This window comes from Protopterus annectens, chromosome 3.part0 (assembly GCF_019279795.1).
Source record: "Protopterus annectens isolate FY-2018-M chromosome 3.part0, PAN1.0, whole genome shotgun sequence".
Taxonomy (NCBI): domain Eukaryota; kingdom Metazoa; phylum Chordata; order Ceratodontiformes; family Protopteridae; genus Protopterus; species Protopterus annectens.
The window spans coordinates 1939808927-1939825406 of NC_056731.1; the positions used below are offsets into that span (position 1 = coordinate 1939808927).

At 44.4% G+C, this 16480-nt stretch overlaps 1 protein-coding gene across 1 annotated transcript in view; it reads right to left on the minus strand.

Annotated features, from left to right (window-relative positions):
• The window catches only part of SMARCC1 (SWI/SNF related, matrix associated, actin dependent regulator of chromatin subfamily c member 1), a 1897600-nt gene that overhangs the window by 673097 nt on the left and 1208023 nt on the right, over positions 1-16480 (minus strand). The window contains exon 14 of the mRNA XM_044066067.1: positions 8096-8209. Within this exon, the coding sequence (XP_043922002.1) occupies positions 8096-8209 (114 nt within the window). The remainder of the gene's footprint in view (positions 1-8095; positions 8210-16480) is intronic.

Below are 16480 nucleotides of genomic sequence, written 5' to 3' on the forward strand. Positions count from 1 at the left end.
TTTCTTTTCAACTGGTTAAAAAACATTCTTAAAGGGCCTTTTATTGTGTTCCAAGTGTGAAATCTTTTCCATTTTGCTGAATATGCCTTCCTTGTGGAGGGTCGGCGAGCTTCCATAATAATATCCTTCACTCTCAGGGACAGGCTATCCTGGGGAGGAGTCATGGTATTCTCCAGGCAGTTAGCTGCAAGGTTTTCAGGTTGGAATGCAGAGTCTTGAAATTGTGCTGCGTCAGTAGAAGTGGCCATAGGGGGAGAGGCTACGGTTTCGTCTGTGACATGCTCTTTAACAGTGGGTACCAGTGCTGCCTTGGCCAGTTTGGAGCCATCAGAATCACTCTGGGCTGCTCTGCCCTGATCTTCAGTAAAACCTTGGTCATTAATGGGAGAGGTGGGAAAGCAGAGACTGTTAGAGCTTTCCAGCTGAAAGAGAGAGCGTCCACTTTCCATGCTTGTGGGTGGTATGTCCTTGAGCAGAATGTCTTCAGTTGATGATTGTGGGGGGAAGTGAACAGATCTATTTCCGGCCTTCCCCATGATTGTGTTATGAGTAAGAAGATGTGTGGGTGCAGCATCCATTCGTGTGCATCCATGGTAGTTCTGCTTAAGCTGTCTGCCAGTATATTGTCTTTCCCTGGCACGAACTGAGACTGCAGCTGTATATTGAGTTTCAAGGAAAGTTCCCATAGATTCATTGCCAGTCTGCATAGAGGGTAGGAATGGGTGCCTCCTTGCTTGTTTATGTACCACATAACTGTGGTGTTGTCTGTCCTTATGAGCAGGTGGCCTTGATGAAGGAAAGGTTTGAAGGCCTCTATTGCGTGTATCACTGCCAGCATTTCCTTTTGGTTTATGTGCATGCGCAGCTCTCTGTGACCATAGCCCTTGGATACATCTGCCCTCCATGTGTGCTCCCCAACCTTGGTCTGAAGCGTCCATGGTGATGGTTTGGTTGGCTCTTGGTTTGCTTAAGGGCAACCCGCTGTTCGACTGGCAGGCTTGAAGCCCACCACAGAAATTCCTTTTGAAGGCATGGAATGAGAGGGATCAAAGTTTCTAAGCTGTGACTGTGCTGAGTCCATACACTCCTTAGGTACCATTGTAATTTTCTCATATGCAGCCTTGCTTGCGGAATCAGAAGAATGCAAAATGCCATGTAACCCAGGGCCTGCAGGATTTTCCTTGCAGTCAGCTGAGTTTGTCTTGTCAGATTCTTGAAGTAATCCGGTAGCTGTTTTTGCTTTTCTTCTGTGAGAAAGGCCATTTGGGTGGTTGTGTCTAGATCCGCACCCAGAAAGGTTATTCTTTGGGATGGAACAAGTCTTGATTTTTGGATGTTGACTGTATATCCCAAGGTCTGTCGTAGGTGGATGGCATAGTCCAAGTCCTTTAACAAAATTTGCTTGTTGTCCGCTTGTATAAGGCAGTCGTCCAGATATGGGTAGATTTGAATCCCCTGAAGTCTGCAGTGTGCAATTACTGATGCCAGGCATTTCGTGAATACTCTGGGTGCAGTAGATAAGCCAAAGGGCAATGCTGAGAATTGATAATGCTCTGACCCTGCAAGAAATCTGAGGTGTCTTCTGCAACTTTGTCGAATAGGGACATGCAGGTATGCCTCCTTGAGGTCTAGAGTCACCAGCCAAGACCCCTTGCCCAGCATGGGAAGGAGTTGCTGTAGAGTCAGTATTTTGAATTTTGGCACAATGAGGTAAGTATTCAGTGCGGACAAGTCGAGAATAGGCCTCCATTGATTTTCTTTTCTTGGAACAAGGAATAATCTGGAGTAAAATCCTTGGCCTTGTTCTGAAAGAGGTACCTTTTCTATGGCCTTCATTTGTATTAATTTGGTAATTTGCTTCAAAGCCTCTGCCCTCTGATTTGGTGGCAGGTCTGGCATTCCTTTTCTTTTTGGCAATGTGTGGAAATGGAACCTGTATCCTTTGTCTAATATTTGCAGTGTCCATGTGTCCCTTGTAATGCTGTGTCAATTTTCTGAGAATAAAGAAGCTTTCCACCCAAAGGTGCTTCTAATTGAGCCCTGGTCGGCGGAGTCAAAATAAAGTCATTGAGTCTGTCCTGGTGTAGCAGTTGTGGTTCCTGCACTACCTCTCTGGTTGGGAGGCTGCAACTGATGGCCTCTGTAGGAGCCTCTAGCTTGCCCTCTACCTCTGGCGAGCCTATTCCTGCCTCTCTGAGATCTGTCCGAGTCCGGAAAGGACCAATTCTTAGTAGGCCAATTTCTGCTGAATCTCGGTGGTTGGACTTGCAGAAAGTCTTTGACTGTTTGCACAGATTTTGCCTTTTCTTCAAATTTCTTTAAGACCTCTTGAGCCGTGGAACCAAATAATTTTTGCTTTTCCATAGGAGCATCCAAAAGCTTAGCTTTAACATGGTCTGGTAAAGATTGTTCCTTCAGCCAGGCATGCCTACGTATAACTGCACCTGTCATAGCTGACCTACAATGAAGCTTCCAATGCATCATAACCACACTGCAAGAAATGGTTACTAACCTGCTGGGAGTTATGCACCAGATCCTGAAGTGATTTGCGATCAAGGGGTTCAGAAGAGGACAGTTTCTTATGCAATTCATCTAACAAATACTCTTGGTACTGTATCATATGAAATTGACAATTTAATGCCCTCATGGAAAGAGTTGCAGAAGTATACACTTTCTTACCCCATCTCTCTAAAGCTCTGGACTCCCTTTCAGAGGGTAGAGGATTTTTAGCAGTGGCAGCTGCAACCCCTTTTGGGCCCTGGGAAATAGTTTCTGGATCAGCAGAGTGGGCCTTGTACAGGTGTAGATGTGAATCCAGGACCCTGTAATACCTATCAGGTTTGGCAGGTGCCGGAGGGAGAGTCAGGGGCTGTACTAGCATCAGAGTACACATCATCAATAACATTCAAAACAGGAGGTATAGCTAAAGGCCTATGCTGAGGTAAATGTAAAAAGGTCCTTAATCTCTTTCTAGAATCAGAGAATTCCTGACCCTTCCATTGAAAATGTTCTCTCATAGAGTGTAGTGTCTCCCAAAGGAAATCTCTTCAGGAGGGAGGCGAGGGAATAGATTCTTCAGCATCAGAATCCTCGTAGGCGAATAAGCCTCCTCCTGGGGTCTGACAGAGCAGAGCCATCAGTGGACTCATCTGAGGAGTGGTGGTCAGAGGGCTCAACCCTGGGCCTTTTGTCTGGAGGTGGTTGAGAACCCCTGTCCGGATGAGGTTGAGAACCTCTAATTAATGAGATAAGATCCTCTGCTAGGCTAAGAATCTGTGAGCCAGTAGAAGGTCTCTGAGAGGAAACCTTGGGAGGTAAAGCTTTAGTAAGTTTAGCAGCTTTAGCCCTAGAAAAGGCCTTAATGGACATGGATGCAGGGGGTCTGGCTGCACCACGTGCAGGAGTAGACTTGTCTAAAGGAATGGTGTCGGAAGGTTCCTGGACACCGGTTTCAATAGGTAATTCAATAACCGACTCGGCCGGGGCCTCCGGGGTCGAGGTAGTCGGTTGTGCGGTTTCAGTAATAGGAAGAACCAAGGAATCGGTTTCAGCCGAGACCGAGACACTCGCGGTAGGCCTGACCGTGGTTTCAGCCGAAACCGCCTTGTCCTTCCGTTTTTTAACTAAATGCGAAGTCGGAGTCTCCGACGGCATCTTGTCAGCAAAACTAGCCCCAAAGAATTCCTCTGCAAACTCCGACCGACGTCTAAGAGTTCGTTGGTTGAAGGAAGCACAGGCTGAACAGGCCGAGACGTCGTGGTCTGGACCTAGACAAGGGAGGCAGTAAGAGTGGAAATCCTTATGAGGTATTTGTTTCCCACAAGTTAAACAATTATTAACTTTATCTGACATCGGCTGAGGCAAGAAAGAGTCCCCAGCAGGGTACTTAGCTTTGAAGTCTTCGGTAGCTGAATCACAGGAGCTGGCCGACCGGCACTTGCGAACTGCTTCTGCTTCGGGCACCACGCGGCAAGAAAGACGGAGGAATATGGTGTCTGCTGATGCTTTTATACCCCAGACGCTCTGACGTCAGGGAAAGTGCGACATCAGCCGAGGCCAGACCCAGACTTTGGAATCCGGCCGACCGAAGGGCTGCCTGAGGCAGGACAACCCATATGTGATGACTGCAGATGCATCCTTGAAGGACATCAGGAGGTATAGCCAAAGGCCTATGCTGAGGTAGAATGAGGAAATCCTTAAGTCTCTTTTTAGATTCTGGGAAATCCTGACTCTTCCAATGAAAGTGTTCCTTAAGTTATGCAAAGTTCCTCCAAAAGAAAAATCCTCAGGAGAAGCAGAAGGGATGTAATATTCTGCATCAGAGTCCTCAAATGTGGGAAAAGATAATTCCTGATCAGAAGAGGAATCAGAATAAATAGAAACCTGATCTGAAGATTCATAGTTTGGTGCCTTGCCTAGGCCTCTTAGCAGGAGGGGGATGGGTACCCCTGATCAAGGTAATTAAATCTTCAGCCATTTTAATCATTTGTTTTTTTAGGCATTGGGGCCTGTACACGTGGGCCCATGTGTCGGTTTTTTAGACATAGAAGTAGTTTTTGTCCTTAGTTTTGAAGATGGTGTCGGTTTAATATACAAAAGGCCTGAAAACACCCTCAGAAGCTGGTGCCTGCTCAGCGGCTCTGGGCCCATCCAAGGTAGAGACATCCGCGAGTTCAATACTTCAAGTATCTCGCAGCATACCGGACTCCGAATAGGTCTTAGTAGAGGCCTGCGAATCAAAAGTAGCGGGCATCAGGGGCTGCGAAAGCGCCTCAGAGAACTGACAACTGACTTAGGAGAAGTTTCGTCATCGGATTTGGACCTCGACGGTCTGTCTCTGTCTTTTTCTTTGCGTTTTTTAGGTATTCCGGTAGTCAGATTGCTAACCAACGACATTTCTGGATAATTAAATCTCGAGCAAAAATATTTCGAAGCAAAAATATACCGACGTTTAATACTACGTTGATTAAATTTAACACAAAACATACACCAAGGCATGTTGTGATCAGGGCCTAGGCAAGGAATATAGTACAAATGAAAATCCTTATCAGGTATTTGCTTCCCACAAGTAATGCAATTATTAACTTTTACTGACATCGGTAAGGAGCAAGAAAAAGTTTCCCCAATGGGGTACTTGGCTTTTAGTTGAAGACTTTGGTTCTGAAACTCGAAAACAAAAATTTCAGGAGTCGGCCAACCGGCATTTGCGAACTGCTTCGGGCACCGCGTGGCAAGAAAGACTGATGTAATGGCGTCGGCTGCATGTTTTATACCCCTGAAGACCTGACGTCATGGAAGAAGGGACAGCAACCGACGCAGGACCCAAGACTTTGTTAATCAGGCCAACTGAGGGCAACCTGCCAGCAGATTATCCAAATGTAATGACTGCAGCAGTGAAACACGAAGAACATCAAGGTCCTCTGACTGAAAAACGGGCCTAGCCCGTGGAGACAAGGGGCGAATGGGATACCAAAACGCCAGCGGAACCGGCCACACAACCAGCAGCACAACACACACAAGGTAGCTATAAAAATAGCTTTTTGGTCAAGAATTAGTTTGAATTTAAAAGAAAAATTACACTTAGCCACAGCCAAGAGTGAGACCACGTCTGAGCGTAACGAGCAGCAAATGAGATCTGGGATGGGCGAGTTGCAGTATGGGATACCTCTTAGCCAAGAGCCAATTGAAGACTTTGAGCTAGAGTATGGCCGAGTCGGAGCCAAGGTTTGGCTCTGAACCCAAGGGTAAGAATGTAGGTGAGACTGGACTACATAACATACTGTATTCAGATTAAGGCCTCTGTCTTTTGGTTTGAAGGGAGCGCATGAGCGAATCAAGGGTTGTTTGAATTTGAGTTTGTAGCCTTGTTGAATGTTTAGCAGCTGTAGATACCAAGTAATGAGAGTTCAGTTCATGTAGAAAACAGTCTTCTCCCTCAGCTTCAGGGGAGGGGGGATGGGGCAAGTAGGAATGGATTGCTATGCAACAGTCATGACTGCTCCATACTAGGTCCCTGCAGACATGATCCCAAAGGCCAACTGGGATCACTGTCTAGGCCACTGGTGCTGTTTTTGGCTCCTTTCTCTATGAGGTTTCCTTTGTCTAGGCTTAGACTGGGGGGCTGGAAAGGAACAATGTTTCTAAGGATAATTCTGGCTGAATTAAGGGTGTTGGAACTGAAGGAGGTCCATGACCGTCTGCATGGACTTGGCATTATCCTCCATTTTCTTAAGGACAGCTACAGCCTTAAGACCAAAAAGAAAATCTTTCTCTAAAGCATCTAGGAGACTGGATTTGACATGCTCAGGAATGCACTGCTCCCTCAGCCAGGCATGTCTTCTAATGACGAATCCAGTGCCTGTTGCCCTGCTGGAGACTTCCAAGGCATCATACCCACAGTGCAGAGAATGCTTGGCCACCTGAGAGCAAGAGTTGCATAGATCCATTAACTTTTTAGAGAGGGCTTTATTTTCAATCCCCATGAGTTTTTGTTTCATCTGGCAAAGAACAGTTTCCTGGTACTTCACCATATGAAACTAGCAATTCAAAGCCCTCAAGAAGAGAATAGCAGAACCCATGTTGGGAGGGTGGCCTAATGGTTAAGGTGTTTGCCTTACAAACACAAGGTGCAGGGTTTGAGTCTCACAAGGGATAATTGGCTAGGCTTAAAATGGCTCACAAGGGCAGTTAGCTTAGTACCACTCTATAAACCTATAGACTTTCCAAACCTAAGTCTCTGTTTTCCTTGTCTGTAGGCAAAGGGTTCTTGAATGAGTTAGCTTTTGCTCCCTTAGTACATGAAGTTGCTACTTCAAGAACTGCCATGGGGGGGGGGGGTCTTAAAAATGTTTGTGTTAATCTAGAACTTTGTAAAAACTGTGAGGCTTTTGAGGAGCAGGGGGCAGAGATTTTGACTGCAAAGAAGAATCTAGGAAGACACTGCCTACCACCTCTAAAACAGGGGGAATGGCAAGGGGTTTATGCTCGGGGAGATTAAGGAACTCACTAATCCTCTTCTTGGATTGGGGTAGTCCTGAGCTTCCGATTTCAAGTACTCCTTTTTTTTAAACCTCTGACAGCAGTTACCATGTCTGTAATTATATAAGGGATGCGTCCTTTTGTCTCTACAGCACTCTGTAAAGGGAAGTTCAAACTCATTTGTTCTGCCCTGTGGCTGGATAATCAAGTCTGGTGTTCAGTAGTAAACAATTACATTTACATACTGGAGTAATTAAATATCTCAATGTTTTCAATCCTTCACTCAAAGCTGAGATCGTGGTTAGATCTGGAAGATTTGATAAGAAAATTAGTGAGTTTCTTAATTTAATCCAGACATGTTTTTTTTTGATGATATGGGTGGCTTCATTCCACCAAATATTTTATCTGATGGATTTACCTACACATTTATGTGTTACCATGTTAATAGTACCATAAATCTCACTTATTGTAGCCTATCAGGCTTGTTTGGGGCATTTGAGGACATTATCCCAACCTAGCCTATTTTACAAGTTATGTAACTTACTGTATCATGTGCCCACAGGTGAAGTCTTGAAAAAATGACATAACAGTAGGTTGCCTTTACTCTAACATGGTGGTATCATGATTTGTATTAATTACAGAGGGTTTTGACTTTAGTTGAGGAGCAAAAACATTCTAGGTTTGTTAGTACTACATGCAAGACATTTAAACTTCCAGCTGGATTTCATGCTATTTGCTTCAAGCTATTTAGATTAACACAGCTGATTGCTATTTGGATACATAACCCTGATGTTAAGTCGTTTACTCAAACATCATCTGCTAAAACAACCACGTGACACCAGGTTCAGCATTAACTATCTTCTAACAATTAATTCAAAAGGACGGCTGAAGCAAACACCATAAGACACTACAGTGATGAGAAAATATACCTTTCCAGTAGAAAAAGACATAGCAGCACTGGAAATAAAATTAATCAAATGCAGTCATTAGCAATACTCTACTCCTCCAAAGCACACAATCAGCAAGAAATCTGTTTGTCTTTAAAACAAGACATCAGTTCTGAAGGTTCTTGAAAGCAGTGCTAGCAAACTAATTTAATTAATATAAAAAGTTCTACCTCATGATCGCGCAAACATCTCCAGTAAGGTTTCTTCTGCAAGAAGTGCTAGTTAAATATTCTTGAGGATTCAGACGGTATGTATCAATCATGAAATTACGGTAGGCAAGATATCTATAAGAATAAAAAAAAACAATATTTTCAAAAAAAAAAAAAGGTACATTTTACAGCAAATGCGAAAAAAATCAAACTGGGTTCACTGTACCTCATATTACTATTTATGCATGACACCCCTTTCTAATTTACAGTCTATCATCAACATAATTGGCAAAATGTTTTACAAACACTTTCTGCTGCTGACCACAAATAAGCTGCTGTTTTAATTCTTCAGCACATCAAGCCAAACAATAGTTATTAAAACTGAATACCATTACACACCTTACCTTAATCAAGGTACATACACCTCTGATATCAGAACAAATGAAGGGACAATATTTTTCTCCACAATTCTATCATTCATCACTAACACACACACACACACACATTCATGTCATACAAAAGCATGGTACACATATCCAAAGTGTACAAACTTCTTCCTCTAGAGGAAAGAAAATAATTCAAATGTTTGCAGCAAAAGTGGATATGTGAAATGTTTAAAACAAGGATAACTCAAGCTATCTATGAAGGACACTCCTCGGTATTACCAACTTCCTGGAAAACAGCCTACAAGATCTGATGTGTCCAGTACCAACAAGCAATCTATAAGCCCAACTTAACAAGGAACGGAAGAGGCTGGATAAAAGGATTACTTACCCTCAACAGGAAGGCAGGATGGTGTTATCAACACATCAAAGATGTCTCCTCTCAAAAATAAAATGATGTGGTAACTAACAAACCAGTCCCTCCCCGATGGGTTCTATGGATGAGTTGAATGCAAAGCATTAAGTCACGACTATAAAAGGAGCCAGAGGTCTATAACAGAATGGAGCTCAGGAGACAGACTCTTGTAGCGAAACATCCAATTCCCAGAACTTCTGTTAAGATTACAATGCTTGGATAAGGGGAATGCCGAATGCCAAAAACCAAACAGCTGGAGAACACCTGCAAAACTGCTTTAAAGTAAGTAATGAAGGCAGCTACTGAAATGGGAACAGACTGAGTGCAACAAAAGCTAGCTGGACAACACACAATGCTGCAAGAGGAGCCAGAAGCTAATCTATTAAGAACCCCAAAGCCCATCCTCACCAAGACCAGAGAAACAAATCAAGTCTCAGCTAACCTAGCAAAACGGCTTCAAATCAGTAGGACATGTAACCCCAATGAATGTGAGGCCTCTGTCACCCACCCACCCACCCCATCTTCATCCCTGCAAAGAAAAGTACAGTTGTGTACCTACCATAAATGTAGATGTTCGAGTGTATTCACTGTTGCAGTCATTACTCTTGGGTTATCCTGCTGGCAGGCTACCCGCAGTTGGCCTGAATTCCAAAGTCTTGGTCCGGCGTCAGTTGCTGTTGCCTATTCCCTGACATCAGTGCGACAGGGGGTATAAAAGATGCAGCCGACGCCATTTTTGTCAGTTTTTCTTGCCCCAGATGTCAGGTGTCCCCAAAAGGGTAGGCTAAATAAATTATGCCAATAAACATGCATGCACTAAAGTAAACATTTTCTATATCTACAAGCAAATACACCACATAGGTTGTATAGAATAGAGAAGTACAGATAAGATCCAGCAAAAGAAAGGGGGATGGAGGAAGGGTAACCTGGACTGCAACAGTGAATACACTCGAACATCTACATTTATGGTAGGTACACAACTGTACTATGTTCATCGTGTTTCACTGTTGCAGTCATTACTCTTGGGTTGAATCCCAAAGCTGAGGATGGGTGGCTCGGCTAAATAGGATTAGGAGAGGCTAAGAGGCCCTGCAGAACTGCAGTGGCAAAGCCTGCTCTGGATTTAGAGTACAGAGGTAAGTGGTAGTGCTTTGTAAAAGTGTGCACTGAACTCCAAGTTGCAGCCTCCAAGATGTTTTTGGTTGGTACAATGCTGAGGAAGGCTGCTGAAGTGGCTGCTGCTCTGGTTGAATGTGGCCTAATGGCCTATCCATTTTGAAATAGTCTGTTTTGAGATGGCCTTTCCTTGTGATCCTGCAGCATATGCCACTAAAAGTTGCTCAGTCTTTCTGAAAGCTATAGTTCTGTCCAAGTAGATGCGTAGCTGTCTGTGTATGTCCAAAGAATGCAGAAGTCTCTCACCCTTGTTCTGTGGGTTTGGATAAAAGGTAAGCAAGTGAATGGTTTGGTTAAGGGCCACAATGGATACCACCTTAGGCATAAATGTAGGGTTCGTCCTCAGAGAAACCCTGTCTGGATGCAAAATGATAAAAGGTTCCACAGCCATGAGTGCCTGTAACTCCGAGACTCGTCTTGCAGAGGTTATTGCTAGGAGCAGAGCTGTTTTCCAGGATAAGAATTTTATATCCGCTGTTGAGGCTGGCTCAAAAGGAGGCAGTGTGAGTTTTTCCAATACATAATTGAGGTCCCATGCAGGTATTGGTGCTCTCCTTGGAGGTCTTATGTTTTTGGCCCCTCTGAGGTACTGTCTTATTAAAGGATGAGGAAAAGAAAGATAGGTTGTTCCATATTGTAATGGGCTGAAATGGCAGAGGCATGAATCTCAATTGATGAAAAGGATAGGCCTTTCAGTTAGGTATTGTAAAATCTGAGGAATATTTGGTACAAACGTGTCAATTCCTTGTTTCTGGTTCCAAGCACAGAATCTCTTCAATTTTTTGGCATAAGATTTTCTGGTACTGGGCCTCCTGGCTTCCAAAATAACATTCATTACAGCTTTGGAGAGAGGAGTGTTCTGAATGGCTACATTATGCGCCATGCTGCCAGATTTAAAGTCCTGAGTTGGCTGTGCAGGATCGGATTGTTTTGGTGGGTCAGTAAGTGAGAAGTTTGAGGCAATGTCCAGGCTGGACCTTGAGACAAGTTCTTTAGGATTGGGTACCAGTGCTGGCGTGGCCAGTCTGGGACAATCAGTATAATTTTTGGCTTCTCTTGTCTGACCTTTAGGAGTACCTTGGGGAGGAGAGGTAGTGGAGGAAAGGCATATACTGTTAGGTTTTTCCAGCTGAAGGACAGGGCATCCACTTTCCATGCTTGCTTGTGATAAGTCCTTGTGCAGGATCTCTGTACTTGGCAGTTGTAAGGGGAAGCAAATAAATCTATGTCTGGGCATCCCCATTTCCTTATCATGCTGAAGACTTGTGGATCCAGTTTCCACTCATTGGGATCTATGAGGTTTCTGCTTAGTTCGTCTGCCAGAGTATTTATTTTTCCTGGCAGGAATTGTGCTTGCAGATGAACTTGATAAGTCAATGCTGTGTCCCACAAAGTCATGGCTTGTCTGCAGAGGGGGTAGGAATGTGTGCCCCCCTGCTGGTTTATGTACCACATGACCGTAGTATTGTCCGTCTTTATCCGTAGTTGTCCTGGATAAAGTAGATCCTTGAAAGCTGTCAGGGCATTCTGAACAACTAGCATCTCTTTTTGATTGATATGAAGATGCATCTGGCTTGCGGGCCATGTGCCCTGAATACATTTTCCTGCCATGTGGGCCCCCCAGGCATAATCTGATGCATCCGTTGTTAGTGTCTGCCTGGCTGTGGGTAAAGTGAATGGCTGTCCCTTGTTGTGGTGACAGGTCTGTGCCCACCATCGAAACCCCTGTTGCAAGCAGGGAATGAGGGTAATTAATGTTTCCAGGCTGTGGCAATGTTGAGTCCAAACACTTTTTAGATACCATTGTAGTTTCCTCATATGCAGTCTGGCATATGGAATTAGCAGAATGCAGGATGCCATGAAGCCCAAAGCCTGCAGAATTTTTCTTGCAGATAACTGGGTCTTTGTTGCCAACATTTTGAAGTAAGAAGTCAGTTGCCTTGTTTCTGTATGGCTGTGATTTGTCTTCTCCGCTTTTGGAGGTAGGAGCACCCCACTGTTTTGGCCTGTATTAGCCTTGGGGCTGGGATCTCCGTCTAGGGTGTCTGTATCTGCCTCTTTGTGGCCTGTCTCAAACTGGAAAGGACCAATTCTTTGTAGGCCAGTTCCTGCTAAATCTGGGTGGCTATACCTGTAAGAAATCCTTAACTGTCTGCATAGATTTTGCTTTGTCCTCCATTTTCTTCAACACCTCTTCTGCTTTAACACCAAACAAAGTATCATGCTGTAATGGAGCATCTAATAATTTTGCTTCAACATGATCTGGCAGATTCTGTTCCTTTAACCAAGCATGTTGCCTAATGACAGAACCTGTAACAGCGGCCCTGCAAGAGGCCTCCAGAGAATCAAAACCACATTGCAAAGTATGCATTCCCACTTGTTCAGTTGCATGCAATAAATCCTGCATTTCTTTGTTTTCTGCACATTCAGAATTTGCTAACATTTTCTGTTTAAGCAGTGACAATAAGTATTGCTGATATTTAAGCATATGAAATTGACAATTTAAAGCCCTCACAGCCAAGGTAGCAGAAGTGTAAACCTTTTTCCCCCCATCTGTCCAGGGCCCTTGAATCCCTATCAGATGGGATAGGGTTTTTTGCAGTGGAAGCCTTGACCCCTTTGGGACCCTGAGAAATAGTTTCTGGGTCAGCAGCAGGGTTTTTATAAAGAAATTTATGTGAGTCTGGAACCCTGTAGTATCTGTCTGGCTTAACAGGTGCAGGGGGTAAAGAGTCAGGGGACAGGCCAGACTCTGCAAATACATCATCTACAATGTCTAAAACAGGAGGAATAGCAAGAGGCCTGTGCTGAGGTAGTAAAAGAAAATCACTAAGCCTTTTCTTAGATTCTGAGTAGGCCTGGCTCTCCCAGTGGAAGTGCTCCCTCATGGTATGCAGGGTTTCCCCAAAAGAAAAATCCTCAGGAGGGGAGGCTGAATGGATATATTCTTCAGCATCGAAATCCTCATAGGGAGTGAGGGAGTATTCTTGGTCAGAAGAGGAACCAGAGGAAATGGAAACCTGATCTGAAGATTGATATTCTGTCTCTTGCCTAGGCCTCTTCTCAGGAGGGGGATGGGAACCCCTGATCAAAGTAATTGGGTCTTCGGCCATTTTGAGCATCTGTTTTTTAGGCATGGAGGCCTGTCCATGGGCTTGCTGTACTTGTTTCTTTATCTTTAGTGGTGTTTTAGTTTTTGCCTTTGGAGTTGTAGTCGGTTTTATATATATCTGTGTAGGCCTGAAAACACCCTCAGAAGCCGATGCCTGCTCAGTGGCTCCGGACCCATCTGAGGGAGTATTTTCCAAGTGTCCAATACCTTGAGTTTCCAGAGACCTACTCTGCTCCACGTGTGAGTCGGAAGCAGTCTGCGGCTCTGAGGTAGCGGGCATCAGGGGCTGCGAAAGCACCTCACTGAGAACCGGCGACTGGCTTAGAAGAAGCATCATCGTCAGATTTGGACCTCGGATGCCTGTCCTTTTCCTTGTGTTTCTTGTGAATTGCGGTAGTCGGATGGCTATCCGATGACATCTTGTAATTAAATCTTCGGCCAAAGTAATGAAAAGCAAAATCGTAGCAACGCTTAATAGTGCGCTGGTTAAATCTTGCACAAAATCTACAATTAGCTACGTCGTGATCAGGGCCTAGGCAAGGATTACAATAAGAATGATAGTCCTTATGAGGTATTTGCTTCCCACAAGAAATACAATTATTAACTTTTTCTGACATTGGTCTGGAGCACGAAAAAAAGTTTCCCCAACGGGGTACTTAGCTTTAAATGAAGACTTCGGATCTGAAATTCGAACACGAAAATTTCAGGAGTCGGCCGAACGGCACTTGCGAACTGCTTCTGCTTGAAGACTGAAGAAAATGGCATCGGCTGCATCTTTTATACCCCTGGCGCACTGATGTCAGGGAAGAGGCGACAGCAACAGACGCCGAAACACGAACATCATGGCGAACAAACCAGCTGCCTCAGGAGAAGTGGAATCAAGGTTGGGTAAACTACCATAAATGGAGAATGGATGGGTCTCCCATCACCTGCAAGCTTGAATACCTGTGATCCCTATTAAAAGAGACTAGCCTAAAGATAAATACAAAGATATGCAAGCACAATGTCAGGTATGTAAACTGATCAATCCTGAAGTACAAAAAGCAAAGAGACCAATCGTTCAACCAGCCAGAAAGTACAGTTTTGTACCTACCATAAATGTAGATGTCCGATAGGTATGCAACTGCAGTCCTAACATATGGGTTGTCCTGCCTCAGGCAGCCCTTCGGTCGGCCGGATTCCAAAGTCTGGTTCCGGCGTCGGCTGATGTCGCCTTGCCCGACGCCAGAGCCTTGGGTATAAAGCGTCAGCCGACGCCATCTTCTTCAGTGTTTCTTGCCCCAGATGCCAGGTGCCCTCTAAGGAAGGCTAAATTTTGAAAATAGAGAAAAAATTCCAGACAAGTACAACAACATAAAACAAATACACCATAAAAGATTACCCCAGGCAGCTAAAATGAGGGGTAGAAACCCAAAAGAATACCACAGAGGGTAGGTGGGAGGAAAACCTGACTGCAGTTGCATACCTATCGGACATCTACATTTATGGTAGGTACAAAACTGTACTATGTCCTTCAAGGATGCAACTGCAGTCCTGACATATGGGTTGAATACCATAGCCAACCTGGGGTGGTAGGCACTAAGACAAAGATGGTGTAGCTAAAATGCCCTGCAGGACTGCAGAAGCAAACCCTGCTCTGGATCTGGAATATAAAGGCAGGTTGTAATGTTTGGAAAATGTATGCACGGAGCTCCATGTAGCAGCTTCTAAAATGTCCTTTGTTGCCACTCCTCTTAAAAGGCTGTGGAGGTGGCTGTAGCTCTGGTGGAATGTGGCCTGATGTCAGCTGGCACAGTTTTTCCATGAAAAGAGTAGCAGAATCGAATGCAATTTCCAATCCATTTAGAAACTGTCTGTTTGGAAATTGCTTTTCCCTGCAATCCAGCAGCGTAAGCTACAAAAAGCTGGTCAGATTTTCTGAAAGACTTTGTTCTGTCCAAGTAGTAGCGCAACTGTCTGTGTATGTCCAAGGTGTGCAGAAGTCTCTCTCCTTTGTTTTGAGGATTGGGAAAGAAGGTAGGCAGGTGAATAGCTTGATTCAGGGACACCCTGGATACCACCTTTGGCATGAATGACGGGTTGGTTCTCAAAGAAACTCTGTCCTGATGAAAAATGAGAAATGGTTGTATTGCCATAAGGGCCTGTAGCTCAGAGACTCTTCTTGCCGAGGTTACTGCCAGAAAGAAAGCTGTCTTCCAAGACAGAAATTGCAACTCTGAAGATGTTGCTGGTTCAAAGGGAGGAAGAGTTAATTTTTCCAGCATGAAGTTGAAGTCCCATGCAGGCACTGGTGGTTTCCTAGGAGGGTTGATGTTCTTTATACCTCTTAGAAACTGTCTTCGCAATGGGTGAGAAAATACAGGCGGATCAGTGTTATATTTGGCAGATATTGCTGAAGCATGTATTTTTATGGAAGAATATGAAAGTCCATTGTGGAGCATTTCAGCCAAGTATTCTAGGATCTGTGGAATGCTCATCACTGATGGGTCTTGACCCTTTTTGCTGTTCCAGATAAGAAATCTCTTCCATTTTGCTGGGTATATTTTTCTAGTGGAAGGTCTGCGCGCCTCCAGGATGATGTCTTTTACCCTTTTGGAAAGTGTATCCTGGGGAATAGTCATGGAATCTTCCAAGCTGTCAGCTTCAATGTTTTCAAGCTGGGGTGTAGTGTCCTGTAATTGTGCTGTGTCAGAAGAAGTGGCCATTGAGGAAGGAGCCACGGATTGGTGCGTGTCAAGCTTCGTAGCAGTGGGTACCAGTGTTGTCTTGGCCAGTCTGGAGCTATCAGTATGACTTTTGGTTGCTCTGTCCTGATCTTTAGTAACACCTTGGTCATCAAAGGAAGAGGTGGGAAGGCATATAGTGTTAGAGAGTTCCAACTGAAGGAGAGAGCGTCCACCTTCCATGCTTGAGGATGGTATGCCCTTGTGCAAAACTTTTTCAGATGGTGATTGAGGTGGGAGGCAAAAAGATCTATGTCTGGCCTTCCCCATGCTTGAGTTATTTGTAAGAAAATGTCTGGATGCAACATCCATTCGTGTGGATCCATGATGTTTCTGCTTAGGCTGTCTGCCAGAACATTGTCCTTCCCTGGTACAAACTGGGATTGTAGCTCTATTTTCAATTGTAGGGAAATATCCCAGAGATTCATTGCCAGTCTGCAAAGAGGGTAGGAATGGGTACCTCCTTGCTTGTTTATGTACCACATAACTGTGGTATTGTCTGTCTTTATTAGTAGATGACCCTGATGCATGAACTTTTCGAAGGCCTTGATTGCATGTATCACTGCCAGCATTTCTTTTTGGTTGATGTGCAGGTGC